We start from the raw sequence: 16,824 nt of genomic DNA on the forward strand, positions 1-16,824 counted from the left end.
TGTACACATTTTTTTAAAGGTATAAATAAAACACAATGTTGCAGTGTTCATGCCTTTGACAGACTCACTCATCTTTATCTAGACTTGGATGTCCAGATCCTACCTCACACTGAACCCCAACAAGAGAACATTCTTACTCCTGACCAAACTCAGCACACATCCCCAAATCCAGACGTGGCTGTATGCCGCGAACCTCAACTCCTTCACCCGGAAGGGGGCACCTCTACATGAAGACTCTTGGATTCCACTTAGACAGCCACGTCGCCTTCAAAACACACATACCGAGAAAAGTCACAAAGCATCTACCCCACCTGCAGAATATCAAGCCCCTCCTACCCTGTAGTACGAGATCTACTATAGGGGCCTTGTTCCTAGCTCACCAACCTACCCAAAACAATCCTAGCGCTTTTGAGAATGGTCCCCCACACTGCTACCCCCTCATCAAAGTTCTCCACATATATGATCACGTAACGCCCACACTCATCGAACTTCGCTGGCTACTCCTAGAAGCATACACCACCTTCAAAGCCAGCTGTATCGCAAACAAAGCTGCCGCCATGCACGCACCCTCCAACATGGCAGTCAAAATCACCATTTCTGGCGGTTAGCGCCTCATCAGAAGTTAGGAGTTGGCCAGACTAGAGAGCAGAAACGCTGCAGAGTAGGAGCCAGGAACTGAGCATTCTCGATGCACACCCTGAGATTCTGGAACCTCATACCATCAACTTCAGACTCGTTGACATCCTTCGGCAATTCAGAAAATTAATCAAGACCCTCCTCTTCAAGGATCACCGTCTTCACCCAGCATTACTTGTGACAACCACCCTTTAGAGCCTTAAATTCCCCACTCTCAGCACTGTTAAATGTTCCCCACTAACTGTAAGTGTTAACTATTATCTGCTACCCTAAATGGATACCCGCAATAAAAGCTATGCTGTGAGGACCATTCCGCCCCGTAACCATCCAATGTTTGCTGTAACGCCTACCGATGCACAGGACTCTGTTACTTCCCAAGCCCGGATTGCGCTTAACAAATACAAAAAAATAAAATAAACTCCTATTTTGGCTGCTAGCCTTCAATGACTCCCTGAAATTAACACCTGTTATTACAGCACTTAGAAGTGTGAGGGATCCTGCACTAAGCGCTATAGCTGAATCTGCCTTTAATCTCATGGTCACGGCTATGAATTCTGGGATGTCCACTCAGTCTTTCATCCTTCCGATCTTGTTAAGATGAGTACCATTGAGTTGAATGACAATAAACATCTGTTATCTGCCCACAGATACAGGACACCTCTGTGGGGGTGAACGTGCCCTCTACACATACATGTTAGGTGATGTTGTCATTGGTTGCATGACTCGTTTGCAGCAAACAAAGCTTGCACCAAATGGTAGAGCTTTACACAAGTACAGAGCTCTCATTTTGCCCCATGAACGGCGGGGGTAGGCCATCCGGTGCTGGTCTTACTCGTTGCATTCTGGTATTTGTAGTAAGTGTCAAGAGAGCAATGATTGTCAGGAGCTCCTTGCGGGTCACCTGAGGACTAGAATGCAGAGGAATATTTATTCCAGTGGTGTAACAACGTTTTGTTATGATATGATAGGTTGTTTATAAAGCGCTTAATACTCTGAGGTTTCTAAGGGCGGACCCGGGGATCGAACCTATCTTGCTCTGTGTCGTCTTGCTTCCAAGGCGAGCACGCTGCCCCTGAGCTATTCTCCCGAGACACCGTTGAGCGGATCGGGCTCTAACCAACTCCCCCCCCATAATTATGGGCTATGTTAACTTGACCTGGCTGACCTACAGAGCCGTGGCCAGACAGAGCAGGACACAGACCTTAAATGGTGCCTGGGCTTCGTTGTCAGCAAAGCAAAATTACCAACATAAAGCATTTCATTGTTTGCACTTGCATTCATTTTTAGGCAATTGAACTTGTGATTTGGGGTTAGTACTGGCCTGCCAGGGGAGCGATTGGAACGGTAGGGGGAGCTCATTCTGACAGCAGTCCTTAAGTGTGTGGTTTCAGACGTGAAGGGGAGAGCTAACTGCTTGTAACATTGAAGCGGCACCGGAAGAGTCTCATTAGAATGTGTAAAGACGTTAGATGCCCCCACAAAGTAAGCTTGCCCCTCCCGCACAGTCTATGAAGTTAGCGCCTCTCCCAACATTTGCAGAGTTAGCCTGCCCCACCTCCCATTTCCCCATACCGGTGCACCCCTGATATATTGCAGTGGAAGATGTGTTCTGGAAGCAGCGTCTATATTATGTGTTTCGCGTCCCCGGGTGCTTGCTCTGGGCTTGCAGTGGTTTTGGATCCGTTTCTCGAAAGATCAGCTGAACCTGCTTTGCTGTGGGCAAGTTGAGGGCTCTCGAGTAATGGACAGTTTGCCGCCTTCAGTCTTGGAAATAAAGTCCCCCTCGAGTGGTCAAGTTGCCCCCATGACAGGTGCGAGTCTTCAGCGCACTTCTGCTGCTTTTTCTTGCCATGACTCTGCCTGTAGTTTGTGTGATATGAACCTAGGACTACAGGTCCCAGAAGGCAGAGAGGGGTGTGAGCTACAGTGCCTAGACTGGCTGAACAGCTCATGCCTGACAGAGGACACGTTGCGGGCTCACTCCGGATGGCTATGTGCTTTTTCAGCGACCTCTTTCGATAGATACATGCAAAATGAAATATTAAAAAATATGGCTGTAGTCAGTTCTGGTGTTTCAATGGGTTAAAGCGCATCTTCTACTCTCAAGCTTTGGGGCACCGTAGAGCTCTCTCCCTTCACTGCCGCTATAAAAAGACCATCTTTGATGTCTTTCCCTTTGGAAATAGTTACAAATCAAAGTTCTATGTTTAATTGTTTACTGTTCATTTTATATTTTCATTTCCTGTTACAGAATATTGTATAGTTTGTTTGTATGGGTGTCCACTGTGTTTAATGGCGTCCTGCTTTTCCTTTTTGTTATGCTGTTTATACTTTTCTGAGTGCCTCGAAGCGCTCACGACGCGCCAGATTTGCGCTATAGACACTTTAAATAAAGGCATGCAATTGTACTTCGTCCAGTGCTTTTAGACATTCGGGCCACATAAGCAAGAGTCCCCACGACGCTTCGAGCAAATGTGCGGCTGTGCGTGTGTCCTGCTGCTGGCAAAGTCAAGCCTCCACTTTCCATCCAAAGCATCGCAGCGGAGCCTGCCCCATAACGGATGCTACTGGCCGCTGCTCGGCCCTCCGCCTCTGCGATTGGCTCCGCGGGACGCCAGTCATGGGAGTGTAGTCAAAACAAACCCCTTAGGTGTGGGCAGCTCCGTGCACTGTATAATTTCACAATTGCAGCTGAGGCGAGGTGCCATTGGTTGTGGGTCCGCGCCGGGCTGCCTGCTGACACGTTTTTCATCCCTCTGCCATGCCAGCCTAATTGCGCCAAGCCCAGGGAGCTCGCGCTCTACCCTGCTCGGGGAAAATGACTAAAGACACGAGCAGGCTCGACTTGAGCTTCCTGAACGAGGAGGAGGCGAGCGCCATCCTGGGGGTGCTGGAGAGAGACCAGCAGCTCCGGAGGAAGGACAGGGACCGAGTCAGGTACAGGGCAGGCGGGCGGCGCGCGCAGGTGCTGGGGGTGTGTGTGTGTGTGTGTGGGTGTGTGTGTGTGTGTGGGTGTGTGTGTAGCGTGCGTGTGTGTGTGTGTGTGTGTGTGTGTGGCGTGCGTGTTGGGTGGGTTTGTGTGCGCAGAGGCTGAGTCTGTGCGTGAGAAGTGCAGGGGGTGTCTATTGAGGGCAGCTTCGCGTGCTGTGCCTGCTGAGCACAGGGTGCGTTTTGTTGTGGGTGTTTGCACATGCTCTGAAAGACAGAGCACGTGCAGAGGGGGCCTGCAGCCCCCTCTCTCCCGGGCAGCAGTCCAGTTCCACTTTGTGGCAGCCTCTGGGAAGTTGCGAGTGTCACCGCCACGCTTCCTCGGTATTAGCAGTGATTTCAGTGCCATGCTGGAATTGTAAGTGGGTGGGAGGGGATGAGGGTACCTGCGCCAGGCCTGAGGATTCGCATAAGGTGTTCTTCAGTATGATGTGCCGTGTCAGTAGATTGTGCTATGTCTCACTGTTGCTATTACTGTGTTATACTGCAGCGCCATGTGCCTTATCCGTTGGGATTTTTTTTTTGCCTGCTTCAGTTGTGACTTTGAGCCTAGGTGACTTTCTCTACATGTGTGTGTGTGTATGTTATGCCGCACTGTGCGCACGCGCGTTTCTGCCGGCAGGCATGGACTCGGGTGAATTGTTTTGTGTCTTACTCTTGCTATACTATGGATGGATGTGATGTGGGCAAAGGGGACGTCTGTCAGGCGCGGAGAGCAGCTGTGCTGACAGGTTGTGAAGTGCGGAAGGGGGCGGGGACGGCAGTCCTGTCAGCGGGCTGTTGTGAGGAGACCGTGGACAGCATCTATGTTGACAGGTTGTGAGGTGGAACAGCAGTCCACTTGACGGGATGTTCTGTGGGGACAGCAGCCCTGTTGATAGTGTGTGAGGTGGCTGGTGGGCTGTTAGGGACAGCATGTTGACAGTTTGTGAGGTGGGGGCCAGGCTTGGACTGGCCTACAGGACGGTAGGCCCGTAGCCGAACCAAAAAAGCAAAATGCTAGTGTGGGACAGTTTTTTTCGGGTCAAAGTGGGCCACTTTTTTGCCCAATGTGGGCTAGTTGATCTGCTTTATGATGAACCACTATGCGGTTCATAGTTTTGACCAGTGTTGCTGAATAAATACTCTTTAAAATGCACAATTTACGTCACATTTTATTTAAAAACTCCCCCTTGGGTGCTATTTAAACAGTGTCACAAAAGGAATGAATTGCCATTCGCAAATGTGGGCCACTTTTTCATTGGTGCCCGAGACCATTTTATGCCCCAGCCCGACCCTGGTGGGGGCAGCAGCCCTGTTGATATGCTAGTGTGTGAGGTGGAGGCCGCAGGCCAGCAGCCCTGCTGAATGGCTGTTGGGTGGGAGGAGTGACGCCTCTTTTGAAGCAACAATCCTTGTGAAATTAGTCTGGGGAGAAAAAATGGGCATGTATAGTCTGAGTAGTGTGGGTTCACTTTGCTTCTCTTACCAGATCCCTACCTAAGTAATACATTACAGACAACTTATGTGTATGGAAAAGTTGTAGGCTGTAGGCATTTTATTTTCTTACAGAAAATACAACACAACAAAATAATTACACTGCCATGTGCTTTTGGGCACATTGTGTCCAGTTCCGAAGTTGCCCAAGGCTCCTCCTGAGTCCTTGTTACCCCTGAGCCTTCGTTCCTGGGCACATGCCGCCTACGACGTGTCTTGGACCGTGTACCGAAAGAGTACTCGGCGTTCTTGCTTCTGCCCGCTCCTTCTTTTTTGGACCGTGTACCGAAAGAGTACTCGGCGTTCCTTTCTTCTGCCTGCTCCTTCTTTTCTTGGACCGTGTACCGAAAGAGTACTCGGCGTTCTTACTTCTGCCCGCTCCTTCTTTTTTGGACCGTGTACCGAGAGAGTACTCAGCGTACTGGCTCCTGCCTGCACCCCTTCTTCTTCCGTTATTCTTGTAGGGTGGGTTGGGTGGCAAACGTTTTTCCTTCCCCTTCTCCAGGTACTAAGAGCCTACCCGAGAGAGGTGAGCTCTTACCTGGTTTGTGCCGCCTCTCCTTTTCCAGGCTTACTTATACCGCCCCCCGGCCTTTTGTTCCTTCCTGGGGGCGGCCGGGTTACCCCCCTGACCGCTTGCTGTTACAATTCGCACCTTCCCAGGTGCTGTTTCCTGCCCTTTCTGGGCTTTTGTTTCTTGTGGCGCCATTCGGACGCCCCTCCCTACGCTTTCGCGCTGTTTTCCCCCACCCCGCGCCTAAACTCCCAGACCCTCTATCGTCCCGCATTTCATGTGGCCCGGGCCTGGGTCATTGGCATGCCAGGGCTTCTTGGAAGCCAGTAGGGCTGGGGAAGCTGAATTACATGTAACCGAAGTGGAGCAGGGACGGGATAGGGGGCATATGCCTCCAATTTCCTGACTGGATAGGGGGCAGTTACACTACCCGTCCGGCGCCCCCCCTTTTAGTCTATCTCAAAGGGGGGCCCAGTGTCCGGCAGCACAGGGCAGCGGGGTTCGTGGGGGTTTCTTTTCACAAGTGCTTGTAATAAAGGAACTTAAACCGGTTTAGAAACGTAAGGCCACCATGCGTGGAACAGCACGCGTCACCCGCGAGAAGGGGTCAGTCAATCACTGTGCATTCGCTCCACACCAGGCCCCTCTGCCAATAAAATCATCATACATTGAACCAGACAGGATAGCATGCCATGAGATGTGGGCCTCACGCCAGAACAATGCCCAGTCAATGCCCCTCATTCCAGGGAACTCGCACACGCCCACCCAAGGATTCTTTGGCAAAGGATAAAAATGTCAAACATTGCAACTTGAGCTGTCGAGTGCAGTAGCCTCCGCACAAGTTCCAACATTATTCTTTAAGAAGGGCGACCTCTGCCATCTTCTTCTTAGAATAATGTTAGATTCAAATATAAATAAGAAATGTGTAAGGTTTCCATCCATCCACATCCCACATGGACATTTCCGGTCTAGTCCCATGCCATTTCCGGTCTAGTCCCATGCCATTTCCGGTCTAGTCCCATGCCATTTCCGGCCTAGTCCCATCCATGGAATTCTGTTACGCACCGGGAACACGTTTAGCCAGGTCATTAATATGATTCTCCCACACTCCTGAGGTCTTAACTTTGTAATTAAGTTTCGGGGGACCATCTCGGTACATGACTGCCTATGCATTTCAGAGACGGGAGCATGACGGGCGCTTCTGGGTGTTTGCCCACTCTTCTTTTTCAGCGCACTTTATCATCAGCCTTTTGCGTTGCCCCTGTGGCACTGCTCTTAGAGGCTCTGACTTGCCCAGCCCCCATTTTTCCACGAGAACCGCCGAGATTTGCCCTGGATCATGGTGCTGCAGGACGTGCTTTCAGGGCATTCTCTATATCGGGGTTCTTTGATGAGTCCAAGTGTGCTTTCATACAACACAGAGCCAAACGAGAGCGTAGGAGAAGTAGGGGCTCATTCCAGTGAAAAGCGGTGACCCCAACCCTGATCAATCGAGAGGTCCCCAGGCTTTCTCTATTCTCCCACGGAATGGCTGCTTCTCCTACCCCTAGGCCTGACAGCCTACACTGGGAACCCCCAGCGCGCGTCTTCATGCATCACCAGCGGTAGCTGAGGGCAGCCTCTCTAGTTTCCGTAAGAACGCATTTTGCAGAGTTTCTATATAGGAAGAGAAGCCCCACAGCTTGCTTCCATACAATGCTGCTATGCAGTGGTCGAAGTGAGCGGGAACGATCGGCAGTGACGTTCCACAACTTTTTTTTTTTTTACTGTTAACAGTTCCACAACTTTTTTCACACTTCTCCACTTTAACACCCAATAGGAGTTCCAGTTAAAATTAGATACATTTCAACTCAATTGGCTGCCAGCCAGCATTGCAACCCTTGACAAATGTGGTGCACGTTGATTCCTTCCTGCCTACTCCCTACCTTGCCAGGGTCACAGCACCACGACTTTTTTTGCTACACTTCTACCGCTGCGGCTATGCCAGTCTTGAGTTTCAACGCGTCGAGGCCCCTATCCAGCCTTTTCCCCACCGTTGGAGACCCTTGAAACTTGCATCCGACTGCTTAGCCAACACCTCCCCTCCTTCCTTCGAAAATACTAGCCCCAGGTGTCTGTATGTTGCAACCACCTGATTAATACACCACATGCCCCCAGGCCTACCTTTCCCAAAACCCACAATCTTTGTTTTAGATAAGTTTAATGAGCGGCTGGTGTCCCTGAAGAAGGCGTCTGTGTATATCAGCCTCTGCTGTAGCCCCCCGCTGTGCTGAGATCTATCGGAGCTGTATCCTCGGCATATAACGGGGCCCTATATTCAACCCTGTTTGGATTTGCCGGGTTAGAGTCAGATAAAAACAATGAGAATAAAAGTGGAGTTAACGGGCATCCCGGCCTGACTCCTCTGCTTGTGCTGATATCTTCGGAGTATTTGTTTGCTTTGCCCCCTCGCGGTGGATCGCCATGGAGGTGTCCTAATAGAGCAGTCGAACCATCTGTAGTAATGCTACAGGTGCACCGCTCTGGGCTAGCTTCCGCCATAAGAGATTCCTGTAGATGGGATGAAATGCTTTAGCTCGACAGAGGTAGGCTACATATACTCGGCTACCTCTGACCTTCCTCTATTTCTCCACAATAGTTTGCAATATGAGGCATTGATCCACTGCAGAGAAACCTTTCCTAATGGCTGTCGGGTAACTTATTATTATTATTATCCAAGGCCCAGATCCGCAGCCTAGAGGCCAGACAACTGGTGAATAGGGGGGGGGGGTCAGGTGCGGTGGAGCAGTGCGGGTAGGGCCTGTCCCCCACCCACCTTTCAAATCATTGAGGCATTATTCGTGTTTTCAGGCTTACTGAGGCGAGGTCCTCTTCCCAGTCCCTTGCAGGCCCTCATTTCTCTGCATGCATGAGAATGCGGCTGATAGCCCTGGTGGGATGGGGGCCGGGGGGAGATGGGTAGTGGGGGGGGGCCAACACCAATCTGTCAAAGACTCCCACGGAGGGAACACTCCCCAGGTGCAGTGAAAACATAAACATCTGTTTGAAAATCGATGGGTGGGTGTGCAAACCTTGTTTGTTAGTGCTGCTGGAGCGTGGTTGGAACCATTTGCTTCCCTGATTGTAGGTTGAAGGAAGTTTGCAACACTTGGTTTGTGTTCACATATAAGGTGTTATTGCTGGTTAGAGAAGAGATTCAGTTGGCCTAGCATGATGCGCTAGGTGCATGTGAGAAAAAAGCCAACGCGTGTTTTGACCAAAGTCTTTGTCAAGGCAGAGGGCAAGTGGTAGGTGGTCCTTGTAGGGATGTTGCGGGCTTTGTAGTGCGAGCAGTGGCGGTTCCTGATAGCCGACTGAGTAGCCAATCTGTGTAAACGCTGGATGGCAGTCCGTTGTTCGGCGATGTGTTATCCGACCGAATCGCTGAACAGAGGACCGTCGAAACACGTCTTGGCTTTTTTCTCACATGCACCTAGCGCATCATGCTAGGCCAACTGAATCTCTTCTCTAACCAGTAAAAAAAACCTTATATGTGAACACAAACCAAGTGTTGCAAAGTTCTTTCAACCTACAATCAGGGAAGCAAATGGTTCCAACCACGCTCCCGCGTCACTAAGAAACAAGGTTTGCACACCCACGCATACGTCATACCATTGGGATCTTTGTGAGTTTCGGTCCGCAGGCAAACCATGTTATAGGCTGCAGGACATATCAGACTAACCAATTAAACCAATTGATAGCACAGGGGTCCACTTTTTCTCTAAACTCCAGACAACCCTACCTGTTTGAAATTGACTTTAAGGGTTGTGTTGCCCATTAACCACATAAAACGGAAATCGGTGGGGTTGAACAGTCTTTCTAAAACGGACACACTGTATTTTAAACATTACGTCGAACTCTGTCCGTGCTGACGGCTGCACACAGATGTGCAGCAATAGGGAGATGGGGTGCAGTGGCTGAAGATGCGCAAGGCCCATGTCATGATTATGTCTGGGGGACCCTTGTCTCCAGCTGGGAACCCCCTATCCGCCAATGTAAGCAACTAAAAGTCTTTGATGTGGGGGTAGCTTAAGGTGTTCAAAAGCAAAATTGCAGTGGTAAAATACTATGGATTTGTTTGGGGGTGGTGGTCGACGAGCAGTTTCAATTGGCGCAATGTTGTATCACCGATGCGTGCATCTGATTGGGCAATCAATATATACTGAGAGATGGGACGACTCCTTGGAAAGGATCTGTTCTCGAACATTTCAGGACATGTGTATCTTTCTGGCTCCATCACGGGTCTCCGTCATCAACATAATGCACACAGTGCCGCTTCCTGAGTGGATAAGGGCATTGCCCATGTCCCCAGATTGTGCCCGGATTCTGGGGCAACACCCTAGACAACACAGATCAGTAGATATTGATCAAGGGCATGTGTATGGTCCACTGCACAGCAGAACAATGAAAGGCAAATAGCAATGGCACTGAATGCCTAAGTGACCATTTACGAACCGCTATTAAGCGCCCAGTGTTAGTCATTGGGCAAGTGTGGGGCCCATTCCAATGAAAAGCAGTGACCCCCCAACCCTGATCAATCGAGAGGTCCCCAGGCCGCCTCTATTCACCCATGGAATGTCTGCTTCTCCTAGTCCTCTGATTGCTTGCACCAGCATTACCCGCACTCCAGAGACACGCACCTATGAGAAGTTCTAAATATAGTAAATGACTCCATATCTTTTGGGACTATGTCCGAGTCCTGGCATTTCCTTTCTTCATCAATTGCATCATGGAACTTGTAGTCTTGAGTCAGTTCAATTGAATCAAATGGTTTAAAGTAAAAGCAAAGCCCAAAACTGCAGCACAATGATATGATAGTTTATTTATATAGCGCCTATAAACAATGTGTTTCAAAGCGCTTCAAGGCAAGGGAGGGAACAAGGGAAATACAATGAAATTCTTACAGGCCATGAATAGTAAGGATGTGAAATTAACTCTTTTACTTGGCCTGGCTGACATTTCAGAAAGTGCAAAAGGAAGGGAGGGGGAGATTGGGAAGGAATGGAAGCCCTTGGTGACGTCATACGCTAACCTTATCCTTTCCCTTAGTAACCGCGGATTAAGGACGGTTTACACCTAAATCCAACTTGTCCCATTAGGCCGAGAAAAAATTGAGGCGCCTCCCTGGCAAGCCCAGGGCGGAGGGTGACTCAGCTGCATCCGAGGTTGTGGGCGATGTCAGGCGGACCATCCCCAGGCGTGACCTTTACCTCTCCCAAGAAGTTCACCCGTCCAGAAGCGCCAGCTCTGCGGCGGTGCCAAGTCCCCAGGCGGGGCGTGTGCAGGCCGCCGTGACAACACCTGGTCCCGGCGGACCCGTCACACAGCTGCTGCCGCCGGTCCGCAGCCTTCATCCCAGCAGGTGCCGAGGCTTCACGCGCAGTGGTGGTTTGCACACGAGTTGCTTGCGCGTGTTCAGTGCAATTTGGGGCGCCACCCCAGTGTGCCCGACCCTTGCATCGCCTTGATGTGAGTCACAGCAGGGCCCTGCAGCACGATCACAGCCATGCAGGGTTCTTTCCTACACCGCGCGCAAGTCTGTGCAGATGGCACATGCTCTGGAAAGATGAGCCGTGCTCCGTTTCTGGCGCACCCAGCCTGTAAGGATGTTTACAACAACCTGCTACCATATGTTTGCAGGGAAGGGACTTTCTGCTGGCGCACGTGGCTTCATTTCGTGATAACCCTAGGGTGGCGCGAGGAATGTCACCCGACCCCTGACCTCTTACGGACGCCCGGAAGTGATGGCACAGGCAGCCATAGAAACGCCAGACATACTTACTTTCAAACGAGCACTGAATGGATTGATCCATTGGGGATGTATCCTGGTCTTAAATCATTGAAACTTCATTTCCATTTAACTTGAGGCGCTCAGAGACTCTCTGGGCAGGGCCGGCCCTGTTTAAAGTTTCAATACATCTATAAATATGAGGTGTGCTGCATGGCCTCCTCCTTAGAGGCTGAGATGGGAGATCGGGGGAGTTGAGGCAACAAGGGAGGTAATCCCCACTTTGCTCGATTTACAAACGGGTTGAACCCCACTTTGTCGTATGATTTACTACAAAACAGATAGATGGTGGGTTGGGGTTCAGTACATAGAAGTGGGGGTAAGGGCCGAAGAGAGCGGGGGTTTCGAAGAGCCTCCCCACACATTTTGCTTTAAAAAAGTAGCCAAGAAAATACTGCAACATGGATGCTGAAGGGAAGCCAAGACTGAAGAGGCAGAAAACAGCCAAGTGTTTTAGTCAACTAATCGAAATGCTGCTTCATTAAATAAGTGATGTTTAATGCCTGTTAGGATATTTACTTGTGATTTGCTTGTGATGTTATGTATGACTTGTAAATAATGTTATGGAATTTTATGACATTTGATATCTTTTGAATTTCTTTTTTATATATTTCTGATATTTTGTGTAAAGTTTTATACTGCAACACAAAATAAATAAATGAAATGCTGCTTCTGGTTCTCAAGAAAAGGGAGGGGATAGAGGCCTCCCCTAGGAAGCAGGCCGTGGTGAAAGGAGGATTAGATCTTGGGGTCAGGTGAGTCGTTGAGTCAGGTGGCCCATCCAGTCCCAAGAGGCCGGTGAGGATGTTCGTGGCCAGGCATGCCACTCAAAGTGGCACGACTCAGAGAAAAAAAGGATGGTCGAGTTCTTTGAGAACTTTCAAGTTGTCTTCTTGCTGCTTCAGTGCAGTACGCGCCTGTTGCAGCCAAGCCCAGTGCCAACCCGCCCTAGTGGGTCCAATTCAGTGCAGACTGGCCTATTTTGCCTTCAGGGGCAGACCTTGGAGTCTGCTGATGGGTCCAGTACTGGGTCAGTTTCCTCAAGTAAAGTAGCCCTCAGGAGCGGTGTACTCTGGGTCCTGAGCAAAGTTTCGAGGGCCCGCGTGTTGCTATACAGATTTAATGAATGGGAAAATGGGTGGATTGGTTTCTTTAGGCCCTGACCTAGTCTTGTAGCCCAGTTCTGGACCAAGGCCAATTCACATGCTCTAACAATAGTCCTGGCGTAACGGGTCCTAGACCCGCTCGCATGTGTAGCCGCAGATGAGAAGTGGTAGGAGTTTGGGTACCATAACCAGATGGAAGTGTGCACTTTAGTGATTTTAAGGCCTCATCATGATCGAACACAACACTCCCATTTCGTGACTTAGTAACGGGTTCTGGTGGGTTACCCGTGGGTTACCCGTTGTCGTGGCTGGAAGAAGGTGAGGACACTGAGTTAGTTTTCCTTCAGATAGTACCTCAGGTGTGGGGCCGTTGAGCAAAATCTGTGCAGCTACACCCACTCGTGGATCTGGGTGATGCATACCATGATGCCTACATTATTACATGATCTGGGAAGGCGTCTGGATGGTCAGTGAGGCCAGAGGATGCCTCTGCATCTTAAACAGCAGAGGTGACCTTGCGGATCCCAGGGAAACGCGCATAGCTGGGTAGAAGAGATGGAAGGGGCAGCATGGTGACCTTGCGGATCCCAGGGAAGCGCACATAGTTGGGTAGCAGAGATGGAAGGGGCAGCATGGTGACCTTGCGGATCCCAGGGAAGCGCACATAGTTGGGTAGCAGAGCAGAGATGGAAGGGGCAGCATGGTGACTTTGCGGATCCCAGGGAAACACACATAGTTGGGTAGCAGAGATGTAAGGGGCAGCATGGTGACCTTGCAGATCCCAGGGAAATGCACATAGCTGGGTAGCAGAGATGTAAGGGGCAGCATGGTAACCTTGCAGATCCCAGGGAAGCACACATAGCTGGGTAGCAGAGATGGAAGGGGGAGCACGGTGACCTTGCGGATCCCAGGGAAGCGCACATAGTTGGGTAGCAGAGATATAAGGGGTAGCATGGTGATCTTGCGGATCCTAGGGAAACACACATAGTTGGGTAGCAGAGATGTAAGGGGCAGCACGGTGACCTTGCGGATCCCAGGGAAACACACATAGTTGGGTAGCAGAGATGTAAGGGGCAGCATGGTGACCTTGCAGATCCCAGGGAAATGCATAGTTGGGTAGCAGAGATGGAAGGGGCAGCATGGTGACCTTGCAGATCCCAGGGAAACATATAGTTGGGTAGCAGAGATGGAAGGGCCAGCAAAGGTGACTTTGCGGATCCCAGGGAAATACACATAGTTGGGTAGCAGAGATGTAAGGGGCAGCATTTCATTGATGTGGAAGGCTCTGGTTGCTCATGCATCCCAAGCAATATAGACCACATCACTCCGGCCCCCATCGACCGTCACTGGATCCCACTGCACCTTCAGGTCTTGCTGCATCATCTATAAGGCAGTCGCCCTCATGTCACCCAGCTACCTCGCTGAGAAACTCAGCATCTCTGGCAGACAGCGCACCACCAGAAGCCAGGACACGTGCGGTCTTCAAATCCGCTGCTGCAAAAAGGAAAGAACCAGAAAACAAGCCTTCTCTGCCTAAGCCCCAAGACTATGGAACCTCCTCCCTGTCAGCATCAGACTCGCCCCCCACGCTCCTACAATTCAGAAAAGAACTCAAGCCCCACCTCTTCAAGGAGCCTCTCCTCCTCAACACCTAGACCATCACGTCGCCCAACGCGCCTCCTGATTCCTACTCATTAGACGCTGCCTGCCCCTCTGCTGCTCACCACCCGGTACAGCTGTACCCCTCCTCTGTGCCTCTCTGTATTCTACCCCCGCTGTATACTAGTTCTGTTACCTCCGTAAAGCGCTCCGTTATGCATCTGTACAGTTGCATACCTCCGTAAAGCGCTCCGTTATGCATCTGTACAGTTGCATACCTCTGTAAAGCGCTCCGTTATGTATCTGTATTGTTGTATACCTCCATAAAGCGCTCTGTTGCTTCTTGAGGCTAGGTCCACACTCAACAAACACCATAATAATGATAATGATAAATGAAAGAGCGTTGGCCCTCAGCCCCATCTTGCCTTGAAGTTCCTGTCGGAAGATCGCCTGATCTAGCGTGCAGCCTGAAGCTTGAAACAGTGCATGGACGAGGGATCCGTTTTCACTGTAGGTTTGTAGTCGCTAGGTTAATACCCTCCCCAAGATGTATGCTTCCAACGGGAGCTTGGACAAGGGGCTGTGATTGAACGGGTCATTTATATCCAGAGTTGCAAATCAGTCTACTCAGCTTTGAAGCAGAAATTTGGAGATTGCTAGCCGCCCCGCATCCCCACCCAACCCTCCTAAGGCAGGCTTTTAAAAAAAATGCATACATCTGCATGGAATCATGAGGGGGGGGGGAACCTAAAGGCCTTCCCTGCTGGCAGGGCTGCAGGGAGGGATGGAGGCTTATTGAGGACATACGAACCCCATTGTTGCAGTTGATCACCCTGTATTCTTACACGTAGACAGGAGCAGGTGAATGCCCGGCTGCTAAATATTCATGAGGAAGCGTGCCGTGGCACACATGCACTGGCGAGCCTGCCCCCTGCAAATGCCCACGCACAGGCAGTGAAAGCACAATGTGCACATTTTCCACAAATTAAGCCGATATGCTCACATGTTTTATCGCATGTTTCTAATTGCATTGATCTTGAGCCGACATTTCCAAATATTTCAGGACTATCTAAATGTAGTTATTGTTTTTTTTTGTTGTTAAAATACTCCATGCCTACCCCACCAATTAATTGTAACAAGCAATGGCAATGGCAAAAGTTTGGGGTTTTTTTGGGCATGGGAAAGGCATTTTCCAGGCACTGCCATAGTGGTTTTTACTGGCCATCGGTGGTAGCTGCTGCAAAAGGTTGTGAGTACTGGGCATGTAATAGCGGTGCTTGACACATGCCTAATACTTATACACAAGTTAAAACGGTTGGCTTTGCCAATGCCTGTTTATAACAGGACATGTGAAGGACATGAGCAGTGCATATCAGTTGAGTGGCTGAGGCTGACCTGGTTAAGCCATGTTTATTTCATCCGATGAGGAACTGGTTGACGCCACAGATACAACGCTTAGTAGGCACATGTTTTATTACTGTAAGGAAGCCTTGCAGAATAATGTCCAGTTATATCAGGGGTCTGCAATCCTTGGATCTCCAGGTGTTTTGGACTACAACTCTGAGCAGCCCATCCAACATAGTGAATGGTGAGGTATCATGGGAACTGTTTGCCAAAACATCTGGAGAGCCGCAGGTTGCGACCGGGATATCATGCTGTAGCAATGGGGCTGCAACCACCACATGTCTCAACTACTGTAAATCATTACAAGACAGTCTACTATAAAAGCTCATCAACAACCACCGGAAATGACACCATACTGCCCAGTCAGTTGGCCACGGGACACGGTGGTAAGAGGAGAGCCTACCACACTCGGTAGAAGATGTCTCCGCTGGCGGCAAGCATAGCAAAGAACGCCATGTAAGGGCTTGAGTCGGGTATGCAGGCGCCGCACCCACGCAAAACCTGTACATCTCATTCAAGCATTTGAAGGACACACGGCAGTTAAGGAGCTACTGTTCAAATGTGACCGTGATCTCCTGGTCCCCAATATGCATTTTATGAAAACGAGGCCAGAGATTTTTTTGTGTGAGCACCCAAGCAATGGAATAAGCTATCAAGGCTGGCATTGGCTCTGGCAGCGCCGGGGCGAGAAAAGAAAGTGTGGTGCCTCTCCCTGTCCCTCCCCCTCATGGTGGGGGGAGGGTGGACACCTATCAACGGCGCTCTGTTTAGGTGATTAAATTCCAGCTCCTGTGATGGAGCGGGGAGTTAATCACTTCAATAGAGCACCAATCCTAAACCAGCAAGCAAGAGCCTTTCAAAGGCTGCCAATGCTAGTTTAGCACCGGCGGCTCTATTGTAATGAAATGAACCCCGCTCCCGTGCTGGAGCAGGGAGCTAATCACTTCAATAGAGCACTGATGCTAAACCAGCCTTTCAAAGGCTGCCCCATGCTAGTTTAGCATCAGCGCCCTATTGTAATGAAAAGAACCCCACTCCCGTACTGGAGCAGGGAGCTAATCACTTCAATAGAGCACTGATGCTAAACCAGCCTTCCAAAGGCTGCCCCATGCTAGTTTAGCATCAGCGCCCTATTGTAATGAAAAGAACCCCACTCCCGTAATGGAGCAGGGAGCTAATCACTTCAATAGAGCACTGATGCTAAACCAGCCTTTCAAAGGCTGCCCCATGCTAGTTTAGCATCTGCGCTCTATTGTAATGAAAAGAGCCCCACT

The 16,824-nt window shown here is 50.2% G+C and overlaps 1 protein-coding gene across 2 annotated transcripts in view; it reads left to right on the plus strand.

The window, feature by feature from the left end:
- EXPH5 (exophilin 5) overlaps positions 1-16,824 on the plus strand; it is a 756,247-nt gene that overhangs the window by 344,821 nt on the left and 394,602 nt on the right. Inside the window, exon 1 of one of the 2 annotated variants that reach the window (XM_069640260.1) lies at positions 3,275-3,573. The exons of the other annotated variant lie outside the window; for it this stretch is intronic. Within the exon in view, the coding sequence (XP_069496361.1) occupies positions 3,455-3,573 (119 nt within the window). The 5' untranslated portion in view covers positions 3,275-3,454. Of the gene's footprint in view, positions 1-3,274; positions 3,574-16,824 lie in introns of those variants that run through there. 2 annotated transcript variants of the gene reach the window in all.

Source organism: Ambystoma mexicanum, chromosome 7q (assembly GCF_040938575.1).
Source record: "Ambystoma mexicanum isolate Mex_15411 chromosome 7q, UKY_AmexF1_1, whole genome shotgun sequence".
Lineage (NCBI taxonomy): Eukaryota > Metazoa > Chordata > Amphibia > Caudata > Ambystomatidae > Ambystoma > Ambystoma mexicanum.